Consider the following 18,951-nt stretch of genomic DNA (forward strand, 5'->3'; position numbering starts at 1 on the left):
ACCACTCAGGAAGGAGACGCGTTCTGTCTCCTAGAGATGAATGTACTTTGGTGCAAAAAGTGCAAATCAATCCCAGAAGATGCTGGAGGAAATGGGTACAAAAGTATCTATATCCACAGTAAAACGAGTCCTATATTGACATAACCCGAAAGGCCGCTCAGCAAGGAAGAAGCCACTGCTCCAAAACCGCCATAAAAAGCCAGACTACGGTTTGCAACTGCACATGGGGACAAAGATTGAACTTCTTAGAGAAATGTCCTGTGGTCTGGTGAAACAAAAATAGAACTGTTTGGTTGTAATGACCATCATTATGTTTGGAGGAGAAAGGGGGAAGTGGTGCACTTCACAAAATAGATGGCATCATGAGGGAAGAAAATTATGTGGATATATATTGAAGCAATATCTCAAGACATCAGTCAGGAAGTTAAAGCTTGGTCGCAAATGGGTCTTCCAAATGGACAATGACCCCAAGCATACTTCCGAAGTTGTTGCAAAATGGCTTAAGGACAACAAAGTAAAGGTATTGGAGTGGCCATCACAAAGCCCTGACCTCAATCCTATAGAAAATCTGTGGGCAGAACTGAAAAGGCATGTGCGAGCAAGGAGGCCTACAAACCTGACTCAGTTACACCAGCTCTATCAGGAGGAATGGGCCAAAATTCACCCAATTTATCGTGGAAGTCTACCTGAAATGTTTGACCCAAGTTAAACAATTTAAAGGCAATATTACCAAATACTAATTGAGCGTATGTAAACTTCTGACCCACTGGGAATGTGATGAAATAAATTAAAGCTGAAATAAATCACATTTCACATTCTTAAAATAAAGTGGTGATCCTATCTGACCTAAGACAGTGAATTTTTACCAGGATTAAATGTCAGGAATTGTTCAAATGTATTTTGCTAAGGTGTATGTAAACTTGTTTTGTTGTGTAGTGGCTTTGCTGGCATGCATTCCACATTGTTTTGTTTGCCCCATCAAGATTTACATGCTAAAATTGCCACTGGTGGCAAGGAATATGAACTAACAATAGAGCAAACAACGCAATTATCACAACACATGGGTTGTGATATAGAGATTTTTTCCTGGTTACCCACACACCACTACTCAAATCAAATCAAATGTATTTGTCACATAGACATGGTTAGCAGATGTTAATGCGAGTGTAGCGAAATGCTTGTGCTTCTAGTTCCGACCACGCAGTAATATCTAACAAGTAAACTAACCTAACAATTTCTCAACAACTATCTTATACACACAAGTGTAAAGAAATGAATAAGAATGGGTACATAAAAATACATGAATGAGCAATGGCCGAACGGCATAGGCAAGATGCAGAAGATGGTATAGAGTACAGTATATACATATGAGATGAGTAATATAGGGTATATAAACTAAATAAAGTGGCATTGTTTAAAGTGGCTAGTGATACATTTATTACATCCATTTTTTTCATTATTAAAGTGGCTAGAGATGAGTCAGTATGTTGGCAGCAGCCACTCACTGTTAGTGATTGCTGTTTAACAGTCTGATGGCCTTGAGATAGAAGCTGTTTTTCAGTCTCTCAACTCGGTCCCCGCGTTGATACACCTGTACTGACCTCGCCTTCTGGATGATAGCGGGGTGAACAGGCGGTGGCTCGGGTGGTTGTTGTCCTTAATGATCTTTTTGGCCTTCCTGTGACATCAGGTGGTGTAGGTGTCCTGGAGGGCAGGTAGTTTGCCCCCGGTGATGCGTTGTGCAGACCTCACTAACCTCTGGAGAGCCTTACGGTTGTGGGCGGAGCAGTTGTCGTACCAGGCGGTGATCTGTGTGGGTGGACCATTTCAGTTTGTCCGTGATGTGTACGCCGAGGAACTTCTCACCTTCTCCACTACTGTCCTGTCGATGTGGATACTGGGCTTCTCCCTCTGTTGTTTCCTGAAGTCAGATCATTTCCTTTGTTTTGTTGACATGGAGTGTGGTGTCAGGAAAATAACCTCACACTCAGAGTGCCCTCACCTCCTCCCTGTAGGCGGTCTCGTCGTTGTTGGCAATCAAGCCTACCACTGTAGTGTCGTCTGCAAACTTGATGATTGAGTTGGAGGCGTGCATGGCCACGCAGTCATGGGTGAACAGGGAGTATAGGAGAGGGCTGAGAATGCACCCTTGTGGGGCCCCAGTGTTGAGGATCAGCTGGGTGGAGACGTTGTTACCTACCCTCACCACCTGGGGACGGCCTGTCAGGAAGTCCAGGACCCAGTTGCACAGGGCGGGGTCCAGACCCAGGGTCTTGAGCTTAATGACAAGTTTGAAGGGTACTATGGTGTTAAATGCTGGGCTGTAGTCGATGAACAGCATTCTTACATAGGTATTCCTCTGGGTTAGGGCAGTGTGCAGATGGGTTACGGCAGTGTGATTGCGATTGCGTTGTCTCTGGACCTATTGGAGCGGTAAGCAAATTGGAGTGAGTCTAGGGTGTCAGGTAGGGTGGAGGTGATATGGCCTTTGACTAGTCTCTCAAAGCACTTCATGATGACGGAAGTGAGTGCTAAGGGGCTATAGTCATTTAGCTCAGTTACCTTCACTTTTTTTGGGAACAGGATCAATGGTGGCCCTCTTGAAGCATGTGGGAACAGCAGACTGGGATAAGGATCGATTGAATATGTCTGTAAACACACCAGCCAGCTGGTCTGCGCAGGCTCTGAGGACGCAGCTGGGGATGTTTTACTCACATTGACTGCAGTAAAGGAGAGCCCGCAGGTTTTGGTAGCGGGCCGTGTCAGTGGCACTGTATTGTCCTCAAAGCGAGGAAAGAAGTTGTTTCGTTTGTCTGGGAGAAAGACATTGGTGTCCGCTACGGGGCTGGTTTTCCTTTTTGTAGTCCGTGATTGACTGTAGACCATGCCACATACCTCTCGCGTCTGAGCTGTTGAATAGTGACTCTACTTTGTCTCTATACTGACACTTAGCTTGTTTGATTGCCTTGCGGAGGGAATAGCTACACTGTTTGTATTCGGTCATGTTTCCGGTCACCTTGCCACGATTAAAAGCAGAGGTTTGCGTTTTTGGTTTTGCGCGAATGCTACCATCAATCCACGGTTTCTGGTTAGGGAATGTTTTAATAGACGCTGTGGGTACAACATCCCCGACGCACTTGCTAATAAACTCGCTCACCAAATCAGCGTATTCATCAATGTTATTGCCCGACACTATGCGGAACATATCCAGTCCAAGTGACCGATGCAATCTTGAAGCGTGGAATCCGATTGGTCAGACCAGTGTTGAACAGACCTGAGCATGGGCATTTCATGTTTTAGTTTCTGTCTATAGGCTGGGAGCAACACAATGGAGTCGTGGTCAGATTTTCTGAAAGGAGGGCGGGGGAGGGCTTTATCTGCGTTGCGGAAGTTAGAATAACAATGATCCAGGGTTTTGCCAGCCCGGGTCGCGCATTCGATATGCTGCTAAAATTTAGGGGGCCTTGTTTTCAGATTAGCTTTGTTAAAATCCCCAGCTACAATAAATGCAGCCTCAGGATATGTGGTTTCCAGTTTACATTGAGTCAAATGAGGTTCATTCAGGGCCGTTGATTCGTCTGCTTTGGGTCGATACACACGACTGTGATTATGATCGAAGAGAATTATCTTGGTAGATAATGCGGTAGGCATTTGATTGTGAGGAATTCTAAGTCAGGTGAACAGAAGGATTTGAGTTCCTGTATGTTGTTATGATCACACCATGTCTCGTTAATCATAAGGCATACACCCCCGCCCTTCTTCTTACCAGAGAGATGTTTGTTTCTGTAGGCGCGATGCGTGAAGAAGCCAGGTAGCTGTACCGACTCTGATGACGTATTCCGAGTGAGCCATGAACTGTATTGCGTTTACAATCATTTTTATTGTAACCCTGGACAAGCACACCAGATTCAACTTGTCAACTAATCATCAAGCCCTCAATGAGTTGAATTAGGCTTGTTTGTCAAGGTCTACAATGAGACTGTGTTCTGTTGGGGGTACTCAAGGACCAGGGCTGGGAGACACTTCTCTAGAAAGATGCCAGTGTTCCTGAGTTGGATGACTGTTCAAAAGGTTTTTCCCAGTAGGAGCTCATGTTTTCCCGAGTTCCCAGTTGTCTTCAAGGGGCGGCAGGGTAGCCTAGTGGTTAGAGCGGTTTAGAGCGTTGGACTAGTAACTGGAAGGTTGCAAGTTCAAATCCCCGAGCTGACCAGGTACAAATCTGTCGTTCTGCCCCTGAACAGGCAGTTAACCCACTGTTCCTAGGCCGTCATTGAAAATAAGAATTTGTTCTTAACTGACTTGCCTAGTTAAATAAAGGTAAAATAAAATAAAAATTAGGCAATAACTTTTGAGCTACTCCAGGAAGTGACGTTGCAGGCTAGCTCAGTGCTGCCTCCTCTCATTGAGCAACTCAAATTGAAGGCCGATCGGGGTACTGCAGGCTTCCATTAACAACAAAATTATTTGTAGAATTTCTGTGTGAGATTTTAAAATAATCTGGTGTATTAGAAGAGGTTGGCTTTGAACTTCTGTGTCATGCACATGTTTTCACTTGAGAAATACTGCACCTAACATGTTAGTTAGATGTAAAATTGTGCGACTAAGATCTCCTCGGCAAACCGATACAAATTAATGACAGATTTCTTTAGTTATTTTAGATTAATTCTGACTATTGTCAGTCAGTATACTGGCTACGGCATCTCTGCTGGGGCGGCAGGGTAGCTTAGTGGTTAGAGCATTGGACTAGCAACCAGAAGGCTTCAAGCTCAAATCCCTGAGCTGACAAGGTACAAATCTGTAGTTCTGCCCCTGAACAGGCAGCTAACCCACTGTTCCTAGGCCATCATTTAAAATAAGAATTTATTCTTAACTGACTTGCCTAGTTAAATAAAGGTAAAATAAAGATGCACAAATAGGCACTTCCTCAAAACAGTCAGAATGAATGTAACATAACTCAAGAAATATTAATATTGACGTTTTTGCCGAGGAGACTTTAGTCGTGCAAACTTGAATGCCAAATCCCCAACTCAGCCTCCCGAAAAAAGCTTCTCCCAAGCAGGTGTGACACCTACTGCCATTGCCTGTTGCACTGCTGATCCCACCGGGTGATCTGTTCCCTGTCTGCCCGTCACCCCCTGTCTGAAACAGGTACCCCCACCACACCCCCCACCCTCTCACGAGCCTTCGCTTGACTCCAGCATACATGCACATACACTATTATTTATTTATTTTATCTCAAACTTTTATAGCCTACAGGATTCAGAGAGAGCTACTCTCTCAAGTTATCTTTTTGGGTCGAGTGACTCTTTGAACTTACAATGGCTAGCCCCAAGTCACTTTATTTTTTTCTTGCGCTCTATGCTATTTGCCCTGTGCCTCTTGCGTGCTTTGTTGACTATGAACTTACTCATTTACCCAACTGTGGGACAGACTATGTTTGTCCCCACAACTCAGGACTCTGACTCTCTATTGGTTACACAGACTTTTGGCCTCCCATCCTATTCTAACCACCGGCTTTGTATTCATATTTTGCCTAAATGAAACTGCTGTACAATATGATCTGGTTACCACCTGATGCACATTCAAATAGCATACAAAATCAACACTGCAGAGCTATGCCTGTCCTTTGCCATGCCCTGAAAAATTACTGCTGATGATATCTGGCCCATTTCTGTTACTAACCCCAATTCTGACTTGTGCTCTGATTTATGCTTCCCTGATTTCTGCTCTCGTAAATGCCTGGGTTTTCTTTACATTAACACTAGAAGCTTATTAACTAAAATTGATCAATTGAAAGTGTGGGTTCACAACTCCAATCCAGATGTGTTGGTCATTACTGAGACGTGGTTAAGAAAGAGTGTTTTGAACACTGATTTGAACCTTTCTGGTTATAACCTTTTTCAGCAAGACAGATCTTCCAAAGGTGGGGGAGTGGCAATCTTTACCAAGGATCACCTTCAGTGCTCGGTTGTCTCCACCAAGTATGTCCCCAAACAATTTGATTTGCTGGTTTTAAGCATTAAACTTTCAAATTTCGCTTTGTTGACTGTTGTTGGGTGTTATCATTCTCCATCAGCACCGGCCTGTACCCTACCTGCCCCAAGCTCTCTCCTGGCACCTTACACTAAGTCTGAATTTGTGACCGTGATCACTGTTTTACAGCCTGTGTTCGTAATGGCTGCTCAGTTAATTAAACGACTTGTCCTGATTTGTCATAGACGCTTGCCAAAAAACTTTAATGAGCAAGCCTTCCTTCATGACCTGGCCTGTGTAAATTGGTATAGAATCAGCTTGATCCCCTCTGTCGAAGACGCTTGGACCTTCTTTTTTAATATTTTCAGTGGTATTGTAAACAAACACACCCCTATAAAGAAAATGAAAATGATAAACAGGTTCAGCCCCTGGTTCGACCTTGATCTGGCAGAGTTACACCACCTCAAGAATTCCATTTGGTGAAAGGCTCAGCACACGCACACTCAGGCTGACTGGCTCTCATTCAGGCAAATGAGAAATAAGTGCACTCAGAATATCCAGAGGGCCATAGTTAGTTACTTTAAGGAGCAGTTATCTCTCTGTGGGTCTAACCCCAGGAAGTTCTGGAAAACGGTTAAAGACCTGGAAAATAAACCCCCTCCTCACAGCTGCCCATGTCCCTTAATGTTGAGGATGTGGTTGTTACTGACAAGGAGCACATGGCTGAACTCTTTAATCACCACTTCATTAAGCCAGGATTACTATTTGACTCAGCCATGCCTCCTTGCCCGTCCAACATTTCCTCATCTCCCACCCCTTCTGATGTGACTAGCCCGAATGCTCCTCCCTCCTTTCCCCCTGCCCCGCTACAAAGTTTCTCTCTGCAGGCGGTCATTGAGTCCGAGATGCTAAAGGAGCTCCTAAAACTTGACCCCCAAAAAACATCTGGGTCAGATGGTTTAGATCCTTTCTTCTTTAAAGTTGCTGCCCCTATGATCGCCAAGCCTATCTCTGACCTTTTTAACCTGTCTCTCCTTTCTGGGGAGGTTCCCATTGCTTGGAAGGCAGCCACAGTGCATCATTTATTTAAAGGGGAGATCAAGCTGATCCTAACTGTTATACGGTAATTTATGTTTTGCCCTGTTTATCAAAAGTGATGGAAAAACTTGGCAATAATCAACTGACTGGTTTTCTTAATGTCTATAGTATGCTCTCTGGTATGCAATCTGGTTTCCACTCAGGTTATGGATGTGTCACTGCAACCTTGAAGGTCCTAAATGATGACACCATTGCCCTTGATTCTAAGCAATATTGTGCTGGTATTTTTGTTGACTTGGCTAATGCTTTTGATACGGTAGACCATTCCATTCTTGTGGGCCGGAGTATTGAGTATTCGTGTCTCTGAGGGGTCTTTGGCCTGGTTTGCTAACTACCTCTCTCAAAGAGTGCAGGGTATAAAGTCAGAACATCTGCTGTCTCAGCCACTGACTGTCCCCAAGAGAGTACACCAAGGCTCGATCCTAGGCCCCATGCTCTTCTCAATTTACATCAAAAACATCTCTCATATATTTACAGTGGGGCAAAAAAGTATTTAGTCAGCCACCAATTGTGCAAGTTCTCCCACTTAAAAAGATGAGAGAGGCCTGTAATTTTCATCATAGGTACACTTCAACTATGACAGACAAAATGAGGAAAAAATCCAGAAAATCACATTGTAGGATTTTTTATGAATTTATTTGCAAATTGTGGTGGAAAATAAGTATTTGGTCACCTACAAACAAGCAAGATTTCTGGCTCTCACAGACCTGTAACTTCTTCTTTAAGAGGCTCCTCTGTCCTCCACTCGTTATCTGTATTAATGGCACCTGTTTGAACTTATCAGTATAAAAGACACCTGTCCACAACCTCAAACAGTCACACTCAAAACTCCACTATGGCCAAGACCAAAGAGCTGTCAAAGGACACCAGAAACAAAATTGTAGACCTGCACCAGGCTGGGAAGACTGAATCTGCAATAGGTAAGCAGCTTGGTTTGAAGAAATCAACTGTAGGAAATGGAAGACATACAAGACCACTGATAATCTCCCTCGATCTGGGGCTCCACGCAAGATCTCACCCCGTGGGGTCAAAATGATCACGAGAACGGTGAGCAAAAATCCCAGAACCACACGGGGGGACCTAGTGAATGACCTGCAGAGAGCTGGGACCAAAATAACAAAGCTACCATCAGTAACACACTACGCCGCCAGGGACTCAAATCCTGCAGTGCCAGACGTGTCCCCCTGCTTTAGCCAGTACATGTCCAGGCCCGTCTGAAATTTGCTAGATAGAGAGCATTCGGATGATCCAGAAGAAGATTGGGAGAATGACATATGGTCAGATTAAACCAAAATAGAACTTTATGGTAAAAACTCAACTTGTCGTGTTTGGAGGACAAAGAATGCTGAGTTGCATCCAAAGGACACCATACCTACTGTGAAGCATGGGGGTGGAAACATCATGCTTTGGGGCTGTTTTTCTGCAAAGGGACCAGGATGACTGATCCGTGTAAAGGAAAGAATGAATGGGGCCATGTATCGTGAGATTTTGAGTGAAAACCTCCTCCCATCAGCAAGGGTATTGAAGATCAAACGTGACTGGGTCTTTCAGCATGACAATGATCCCAAAAACACCGCCCGGGCAACAAAGGAGTGGCTTCGTAAGAAGCATTTCAAGATCCTGGAGTGGCCTAGCCAGTCTCCAGATCTCAACCCCATAGAAAATCTTTGGAGGGAGTTGAAAGTCTGTGTTGCCCAGCAACAGCCCCAAAACATCACTGCTCTAGAGGAGCTCTGCATGGAGGAATGGGCCAAAATACCAGCAACAGTGTGTGAAAACCTTGTGAAGACTTACAGAAAACGTTTGACCTCTGTCATTGCCAACAAAGGGTATATAACAAAGAAACTTTTGTTATAGACCAAATACTTATTTTCCACCATAATTTGGAAATAAATTCATTTAAAAAATCCTACAATGTGATTTTCTGGATTTTTTTTCTAATTTTGTCTGTCATAGTTGAAGTGTACCTATGATGAAAATTACAGGCCTCTCTCATCTTTTTAAGTGTGAGAACTTGCACAATTGGTGGCTGACTAAATACTTTTTTGCCCCACTGTATATGCAGATGATACAGTCTTATACTCAACTTACCCCTCCTCAGATTTTGTGTTAAACTCTCTACAACAAAGCTTTCTTGGTGTCCAACAAGCTTTCTCTGCCCTTAACCTTGTTCTGAACAACTCCAAAACTAAGGTCATGTGGTTCAGAAATAAAAATGCCCCTCTTCTCACAGGTGTGATTATTACCTCTGAGGGTTTACAGCTTGAGGTAGTCACCTCATACAAGTACTTGGGAGTAAGGCTAGACGGTACACTGTCCTTCTCTCAGCACATATTCAAGCTGCAAGCTAAGGTTAAATCTGGACTTGGTTTCTTCTATCATAATCGCTCCTCTTTCACCCCAGCTGTCAAACGAACCCTGATTCAGATGACCATCCTACCCATGCTATGGAGACTTAATTTATAGATCGACAGGTAAGGGTGCTCTCGAGCGTCGAGGTGTTCTTTACCATTCGGCCATCAGATCTGCCACCCTTGTTCCTTCTAGGACACATCACTGCACTCTATACTCCTCTGTAAACTGGTTATCTCTGTATACCCGTTGCAAGACCCACTGGTTGATGCTTATCTATAAAACCCTCTTAGGCCTCACTCCCCACTCTCTGAGATACCTACTGCAACCCTCATCCTCCACATACAACACCCATTCTGCCAGTCACATTCTGTTAAAGGTCCCCAAAGCACATACATCACTGGGTCGCTCTTCTTTTCAGTTCGCTTCAGGTAGAGACTGGAACGAGCCGCAACAAACACTCAAACTGGACAGTTTTATCTCCATCTCTTCATTCAAAGACTCAATCATGGACAGTCTTAATGACACTTGTGGCTGCTTCACGTGATGTATTGTTTTCTCTGTCTTCTTGCCCTTTGTGCTGTTGTCTGTGCCCAATAATGTTTTTACCATGTTATGTCCTGCTACCATATTGTGTTGTTGCCATGATGTGTCGTTGCCTTCGGTCTCTCTTTATGTAGTGTTGTCTCTTGTCATGATGTTTGTCCTATATTTTTATTTAATTTATTTGTATTTTTAATCACATTTTGGTAGGTCGTCATTAAAAATAAATACAATAATGTGTGCTTTGTCCAATATATATTTTTATTCCCAATCCCAAAAGGAGGCCTTTTGCCTTTTGATAGGCTGCCATTGTAAATAAGATTTTTTTTTTTTTTAACTGACTTGCCTTGTTAAATAAAGATGATAAAAATTAAATACAAATAAATACGAGGACGCCTTTACGTGTAGCTGATGCAACCGGACCTGATTCCTACAGTCCAGTAGGTGGCGGTAATGCACCTTTGAAGTTGGTTGCTAGGAGCCAATAAACTTCATAGAAGAAGAATTCCTCATTGGCGTCGCCCTGTGCTGAAAGGTGTGCTTCATGGCGGTGGCAGTTTCTGCGGTAAATAAATCGAATAGCATTGTTTTTCGATTATATTTTACACCAATGGTCAAACGCTGATGGTTAAAAGGCATTATTGACCATATTTTGAACAGCTCATCGTTGAATGCGTACAGTACAAGCTTGTCCTGCACTCATCCTGTTCCCTTATTCAGTTTGCTAACGTTAGATGGCTAGCTAGTTAGTTTGTTAACCCAGCCTGACACTGGCTCGTTAGTTAGCCATTACAAACCCAAGCGCTATTTAGCTCGCTAACGTTACTATCGAGTAAATGTGAATTGAGTACCGTTAGTTAGCTAGATAGCAAAGAGCGGGATTTATAGACCTAGCTAACTATGAAGCTATCGTTCGTTCGCTAGGTACTAACCAACGAACTTGCATCTTTCGATAATAGTAGTTAGTTACTAGTAGTACCGTCACTCGCGAAACTGGGTGGGCGCCAACTAGCTAGCTCTCCAAGTCGGCTGGATGTAGTTAACTAGCTACCAAACTAGTCAATACAGTCTGTCATAGCTGAGGTGAACGAGTGACGTTAGTAGCTAGGGAGGTCGAACGATCAGCCTGCTACACATAACCTGGCGACTGACGCATTGATATAGAGCTCCTGGTTAAATTGTATTTATGAGCCTTTCTACATGGTTAAAGTAGGTAGAAAGATGTGTTGAGTTACTATGACATATTTCATTATATTACGCTAGTGTCCCTATGGTGGCCAGGAAGTGTTACTACGTTTGACTGACGTTGTCAACACACAAGAACAGGAAATACACATCTTTACTTCCGATTGGTGATGTTAGTATCACGTTTATAGTCATAACGAACTCAAAATTCCATTGCTTAAAACGGATCAATAACTTTGGTTTAGTTACCAGTGTTTTTGTCATACGCGCCCGTCTGTATTGGGACTTAACGTAACTGTCATTTTCAGACCACTGTGGAAATAAAATCGGCCGCTCCTCCCGTAAATCTCGTGAATTTGAGGGTTAAACTATCATTCAAAGGAAATGCAACCGTGGTCGCTATTTAGAAACTGGTGTAAGGTGGTGATTGGTTGAAATTATCCTGTGAAAACGGTTTCCTTTTCTGTATTGACCATAATTTTCTCACAGATATAAGTTGATAAATGGCTACATACAACAGGTTGTCATTTATCAACACACATGTAGTGTGTCTAAGTTCATTGAGGTTTGTCTGATAGAACATAGCTTCCCAAACTTGTCCTGGGCACCCCCCCACCCAGATGTTTTTTTCCTCCTAGCACTACACACAGCTGATTTCAAATGATCAGAGCTTGATGAAGAGTTGGTCATTTAAATTAGCTGTGTAGTGGGCCCAGGATCACATTTGAGAGATGCTGTGTTAGAAGAGTGCAAATGATTTCAATACAATATCAATGAGAGTGATTCATTTGCATGCGCTATTGATTACAGTAGAACAGGGCAAATTGACTTTTTGGTCCACCAGTCACTGTGGCAGTTAAATTTTAAAATCTACAAGTCACTCAGATTTTACCAGCCAAAATATATATTTTCCCTGCTCAAATTACACCAACAAAAAAAAAAGAGCATGCTTTGTAATGTTTCTAAAACAATACATGTATTACTAGTAAGAAGTAATGTGATATATTGTTTAATTGCATTTTTTGTGACCTGAGTCTTTTAACCAAAATATCACAGATGAGACACATTTTTTCTAATTTTGTCTGTCATAGTTGAAGTGTACCTATGATGAAAATTACAGGCCTCTCTCATCTTTTTAAGTGTGAGAACTTGCACAATTGGTGGCTGACTAAATACTTTTTTGCCCCACTGTATATGCAGATGATACAGTCTTATACTCAACTTACCCCTCCTCAGATTTTGTGTTAAACTCTCTACAACAAAGCTTTCTTGGTGTCCAACAAGCTTTCTCTGCCCTTAACCTTGTTCTGAACAACTCCAAAACTAAGGTCATGTGGTTCAGAAATAAAAATGCCCCTCTTCTCACAGGTGTGATTATTACCTCCTGAGGGTTTACAGCTTGTTTACAAGATCATTTTTCTATGTAAATAGCTGAGAAACACAAGGACAAAGTCTCACTTCAGTAGACTTTCCTTTTCAAGTAAATTAGACCAACTTTTATACCTGTGCGCTTCAAAAAATGAAACTTTCTCTCAGCTCTTCATATGCACACAGCCCCCAGCCAGGCAGTGTTGCAGCGTGAGGTGGAATAGGCTATATAGGATTCATCGTTCTTTGACTTTGTGCAATTAATTTACCAGCTATGAAACAAAATGGCAGAAATACTTTGAAAACTGCTACTGCAGCATTTATTTGACTATAAATGTGGGGCCATACTTGACTATTTTCGTTCATAAATGTGAGTGAAATGGTGCCCTGAACATCCGCCAACGTACCCACCACTGCCAAAATCTACCTGCATTTGGCTGGTTAATTTTAGGCCCTTCAGTAGAACAAGCTAATCAATCACGCTTGGTAAATAATGGTGTGTGTGCAGTTTAGAAGGTACTAATTTAGTGTGAAACGTTCGTAGGGAGTAACATTTATGTTTTGGTCTTCAAAATATCACAACTTATTTCAGCATATTGATTATGAATTTGGACATCTAAAACTGGTGTTTTGACACTTGGCCATAAATCAAAAAGTCAGGAAGCAGCAACAGTCTAATTTTCAGTGTATGTTTTTGGAATTTAAATATTAATGGTACTTACATTTTATACAGGATTTTACATTATTAGGTAAAAACTACAGAATGAGCTGCAAAATACAAAAAAAAACTTTAAGTACTTAAGTATTTTTACTTAAGTAGTACTTGAGAGTATTTTTACTTAAGTACTTTACACCACTGCTCAATTGAGATAATTTCCACACTGCCACGTAGGGCTGCACGATACGGGCAAATAATCTCAGACTTATTTTTAACCAAATGTTGCAATTGCGATTTGACTTGTGAATTACAGCAAAACTGTTGGAATCATGGAAGTAGAATGATTATTCTAATTCTGTAGTTAGAATACAGTGTTTGAGATGACAACGAATTAAAATGCCAGGGAGGAGTTATTATGACAGGGTAGGAACTAAAGTGTTGCTAAGTGTTTCCTAGGGGACCTTATAAGCTTTTGGCTTCATTGCATGATTTTTCTTAGATACTTCATGTAGCTAACATATTCTTGCTTTGCATATTCCTCATTGATTTAGAAGATACTGTTGCACAAATAACATGCTGATTTAGGTCTACACCATCACTGGTATTATCAGGCTGTAATAGCTAGCTATGTTTGCTCTTACTCAGTACATTTATTAGCTAGCTAGCTGTTAGCATTAGCGGCTAACAATTAGCATCTCACAAGATTTAGGGCAACTTGCTAAGAAAAGACTAACTAGCTGTTTGCTGATGTAAGAAACACAAACTAATAGTGTCATTATAGAAAGCTACTGGTTTTATATTAAGAAGCAAAGTGAAAACAGCACTGTTGTCAGCAACATTGTTACATGTGCTGCATTGACCATGCAGACTGAACGCAAGTGTCTCGTGGTTGAGGAACATCAAATGTGCTCCTTGAGTGACAGGGGGCGTGGCTAGGTCTGTGTGGAAAGTGGCGCGGAGAGAGATGACTCAAGTAGCGAATTAAACTATAAAAATTGACATTACACATGGCGTATCACATTTAACAAACCAAACATTCAAATCCCGGTATAGAAGGTAAAGTAAAAACCCAAACCGGTCCCTGGATCAATACCATTATATCATAAAATACAGTATACTGCCCAGCCCTAAATCACACATCGATATAATGTTGAAATCAATAGAACAAGAGGGGGGGGTAAGTCAGGTTGCACGTCCTGTTCAAAGTTACATTACTGAAAAACCACAGGCAATCTGGGAATTATATCTATATCTCATTGGTTTAGGACTTGTAGAAGACCACCAGCTACATTTGGGATGGTTGCATTTTGTTTCAAGGGGGTTACCAATACGGAAAGGTTATCATGTTGGTGCTGCCAAAGTGTTTTATTCATGAAGGCTACACTGTCCTGCAAAATCATCCCTTTGTCCTGTATTTGGGTATTTTAAATGTGGTCACCTTAGTTGTATGCGCTGTTTAAACTAACATTATACCAAGACAGCATGGAAACTTGGAATAATCTATATATGGTTGGTTAGATGAGGATTTGTAGAAGGCTGCTATCTATATTTTGGAATGTTGGATGTCGATTTCGGGAGCTGCCAATACGGAAATGGGAACAAACCACTTTTTCAATTTTTGGACTTCAACGAATCATGACCTGGCATAGGATATTAACGCTGACAAGGGTTGGCTGTTATTTGAGTGTTAGTTTGACTCTCAAATCTATGTATTGGTGTGCGGTCAGCGACTTTTATAGAGAGACCGCCCAGAATTATCTCTGCCATTTTGAGAAGAAAATTATTGCTGTGTTCTCCAGTGTGTGTGTGTGTGGCAAAATTAACAGTACAAAACCAAAGAAATGTATCTGTTTTTAGCAGCTGATCTTGACGTTGTGTTGACCATAAACTTCTATACTAACATCACCGATCTGAGGTTAAAAGGATGTGTAATTCCCCCCAATTCGATATGTTCAAAATGTCATCATGTGTAGTGTAGTAACACATACTGTCCACATCATGGAAAGTAGCATAAGGTAGTGCCTTCAGAAAGTATTCATACCCTTTGATTTATTCCACATTTTGTTGTTACAGCCTAAATTTAAAAGGGATTACATTTTTTTCTCACCCATCTGCATGCATAATGACAAAGTGAAAACATGTTTTTAGTATTAAATACAGAAATGTATAATTTACACAAGTATTCACACTCCTGAGTCAATACTGTCTAGAAGCACCTTTGGCAGCAATTACAGCTGTGAGTCTTTCTGGGTAAGTCTCTTAAGCGCTTTCCACAACTGGTTTGTGCAACCGTTGCCCATTATTCTATTCAAAGTTCTTTAAGCTCTGTCAAATTGGTTCTTGATCATTGATAGACAACCATTTTCAGGTCTTGCCATTGACTTTCAAGTGGATTTAAGTAAAAACTTTAAACTTTGCCACTCAGGAACATTCGCTGTCTTCTCGGTAAGCATCTCCAGTGTAGATTTGGCATTGTGTTTTAGGTTATTGTCTTGCTGTCTCCCAGGTTTTCCTCTAGGATTTTGCCTGTGCTTAGCTCCATGCCGTTACTTATCTTCAAAAACTCCCTAGTACTTAACGATTACAAGCGTACCCATAACAGAATGTAGCCACCACTGTGCTTGAAAATATGGAGAGTGGTACTCGGTAATGTGTTGTATTGGATTTGCCCCAAACATAACACTTTGTATTCAGGACAAAAAGTTAATTGCTTTGCCAATTTTTTTGCAGCATGTTTTGGAATATTTTAATTATGTACAGGCTTCCTTCTTTTCACAGTCAATTAGGTTAGTATTGTGGAGAAACTGATGTTCATAATTCATAATTCGTTTTCTACCACAGCCCTTAAACTAACTGTTTTCAAGTCACCATTTGGATGGAGTTTTTGGCTTCCATGGTGACACCCAGGGTTGGGAAAACACTTTTTGATCCACCAGCCACTGTGGCAGGTAGATAAAAAATAAAATAAATCGACCAGTCACTTTTTACCAGACAAAATATTATTTGCTCCATAATTACACCAAAAATCACAAAAAAACATGAGCATGCTTTCAAATTCTTCAAAAACAATAAATGTATTACTAGTAAGAAGTAGTGGGGTATATTGTTTAATTTGTGACCGGCGTCTTTTAACCAATGTATGTTAAAATAAATAATTTAGATCCAATAATAAAAACAGAATAAGTACTACAACTGAATATCAGGAATCAAAAAAGTGCATGGCCTGCCACAAAATGCTGAGTGATACGGCTTATTTATTTTTTTAGTTCAGAGCTCTGTCTGTGCTTGCGTTTTTTACAAGGAGGACATGATGTGCTCCTAAGTAGAAACGAGCACACAAATACAACTAGGAGAACAATGACAAAGTTCATGAAGAAAAGTTTTTGGGAGTGATTCATGTTCAATCAAGAATCCCTTTAAGGGATGGGTCATTACCGTGGTAACTTGGGCACTCACTTCTCTGTGATTAAAATTATCTCGTACTGCGTTGTCTTCATTGCAGCAGATAATTGCATCAATCTCAAACGAACATTGAAAAACAACCTAGCATGTGAACAAAACCATATAACTGGCCATGAAACAGGAGGACAAAGGCACACTTTTAGTAACCTTTCCTGTCAATTCGTCTAACCATTAACCCTGCTCCATCTTGTGGACGGGCTGCGCCACTATATATTTATGTACTGTTATCTACATTGTAGAATAATAGTGAAGACATCAACACTGAAATAACACGTGAAATCATGTAGTAACCAAAAAAAGTGTTAAACAAATGAAGATATATTTTATATTTGAAATTCTTCAAAGTAGCCACCCTTTGCCTTGATGACTGCTTTGCGCACTCTTGGCATTCTCTCAACCAGCTTCATGAGGTAATCACCTGGAATGCTTTTCAATTAACAGGTGTTCCTTGTTAAAAGTTAATTTGTGGAATTTATTTCCTTCTTAATGCGTTTGAACAAATCATGTGTGTTGTCACATGGTAGGGGTGGTATACTGAAGATAACCCTACTTAGTAAAAGACCCAAGTCCATATTATGGCAAGAACAGCTCAAATAAGCAAAGAGAAATTACAGACCATCATCACTTTAAAGCATGAAGGTCAGTCAATGCGGAAAATATCAAGAACTTTGAAAGTTTATTCAACTGCAGTAGCAAAAACCTACAAGAGCTATGATGAAACTGGCTCTCATCAGGACCGCCACAAGAAAAGAAGACCCAGAGTTACCTCTGCTGCAGAGGATACGTTCATTAGAGTTACCAGCCTCAGAAATTGCAGCCCAAATAAATGCTTCACAGAGTTCAAGTAACAGACATACCTCAACATCAACTGTTCAGAGTAGACTGTGTGAATCAGGCCTTCATTATTGAATTGGTGCAAAGAAACCACTACTAAAGGACACTAAGAAGAAGAGACTTGCTTGGGCCAGGAAACTCGAGCAATGGACATTAAACCGGTAGAAATCTGTCCTTTGGTCTCATCAGTCAAAATGTGAGATTTTTGGTTCCAACTGCTTTCTTTGTGAGACGCAGAGAAGGTGATTGGATGATCTCCGCATATGTGGTTCCCACCGTGATAGTGTGGGGGTGCTTTGCTGGTGACACTGTCTGTGATTTATTTAGAATCCAAGGCACACTTAACCAGCATGGCTACCACAGCATTCTGCAGCGATAAGCCATCCCATCTGGTTTGCGCTTAGTGGGACTATCATTTGTTTCACAATAGGACAATGACCTCCGCATATATTGGAACTCCTTCAAGACTGTTGGAAAAATATTACAGGTGAAGCTGGATGAGATTGCCAAGAGTGTGCAAAGCTGTCTCAAGGCAAAAGGTGGCTACTTTGAAGAATCTGATTGAACACTTTTTTTAGTTACTACATGATTCCATATGTGATATTTCATAGTTTTGATGTCTTCACTATTATTCTACAATGTAGAAACTAGTAAAAAATAAAGAAAAACCCTTGAATGTGTAGGTGTGTACAACCTTTTGTCTGGTTCTGTATATATTTTTTACTAATTTGTTATTATTTAAAGCCAGGCAACACAACCTTAAAGGGTATTTTTTAGTTGTTGATCGCAGGAAATGGAACTTACAGGTGTTTAAAAAATGCAAAACTCTCTGAACACTAAGTTTAAGACTTTGGGGGAGGGGGAATTTTGCTGAGCAAACATGGACTTCTTTTAAGGTGGTCATACTTTAGCTGTTTGATTTGGAATTTTAGGGCCCCTTTAGGTATCAAAAAAAGTATTAAAAAATATATATATACACTGCTCAAAAAAATAAAGGGAACACTTAAACAACACAATGTAACTCCAAGTCAATCACACTTCTGTGAAATCAAACTGTCCACTAAGGAAGCAACACTGATTGATAATAAATGTCACATGCTGTTGTGCAAATGGAATAGACAACAGGTGGAAATTATAGGCAATTATTATAGGCAATTATAGGCAAGATACCCCCAATGAAGGAGTGGTTCTGCAGTTTGTGACCACAGACCACTTCTCAGTTCCTATACTTCCTGGCTGATGTTTTGGTCACTTTTGAATGCTGGCGGTGCTTTCACTCTAGTGGTAGCATGAGACGGAGTCTACAGCCCACACAAGTGGCTCAGGTAGTGCAGCTCATCCAGGATGGCACATCAATGCGAGCTGTGGCAAGAAGGTTTGCTGTGTCTGTCAGCGTTGTGTCCAGAGCATGGAGGCGCTACCAGGAGACAGGCCAGTACATCAGGAGTTGTGGAGGAGGCCGCAGGAGGGCAGCAAGA

General features: G+C 41.3%; 1 protein-coding gene across 1 annotated transcript in view; it reads left to right on the forward strand.

Moving 5' to 3' along the window:
- The first annotated feature begins 10,430 nt into the window (after nucleotides 1-10,430).
- puf60a (poly-U binding splicing factor a) overlaps nucleotides 10,431-18,951 on the forward strand; it is an 82,767-nt gene continuing 74,246 nt past the window's right edge. Inside the window, exon 1 of the mRNA XM_024403974.2 lies at nucleotides 10,431-10,531. Coding sequence (XP_024259742.1) covers nucleotides 10,511-10,531 — 21 coding nt within the window. The 5' untranslated portion in view covers nucleotides 10,431-10,510. The remainder of the gene's footprint in view (nucleotides 10,532-18,951) is intronic.

Source organism: Oncorhynchus tshawytscha, linkage group LG10, assembly GCF_018296145.1.
Source record: "Oncorhynchus tshawytscha isolate Ot180627B linkage group LG10, Otsh_v2.0, whole genome shotgun sequence".
Taxonomy (NCBI): Eukaryota; Metazoa; Chordata; class Actinopteri; order Salmoniformes; family Salmonidae; genus Oncorhynchus; species Oncorhynchus tshawytscha.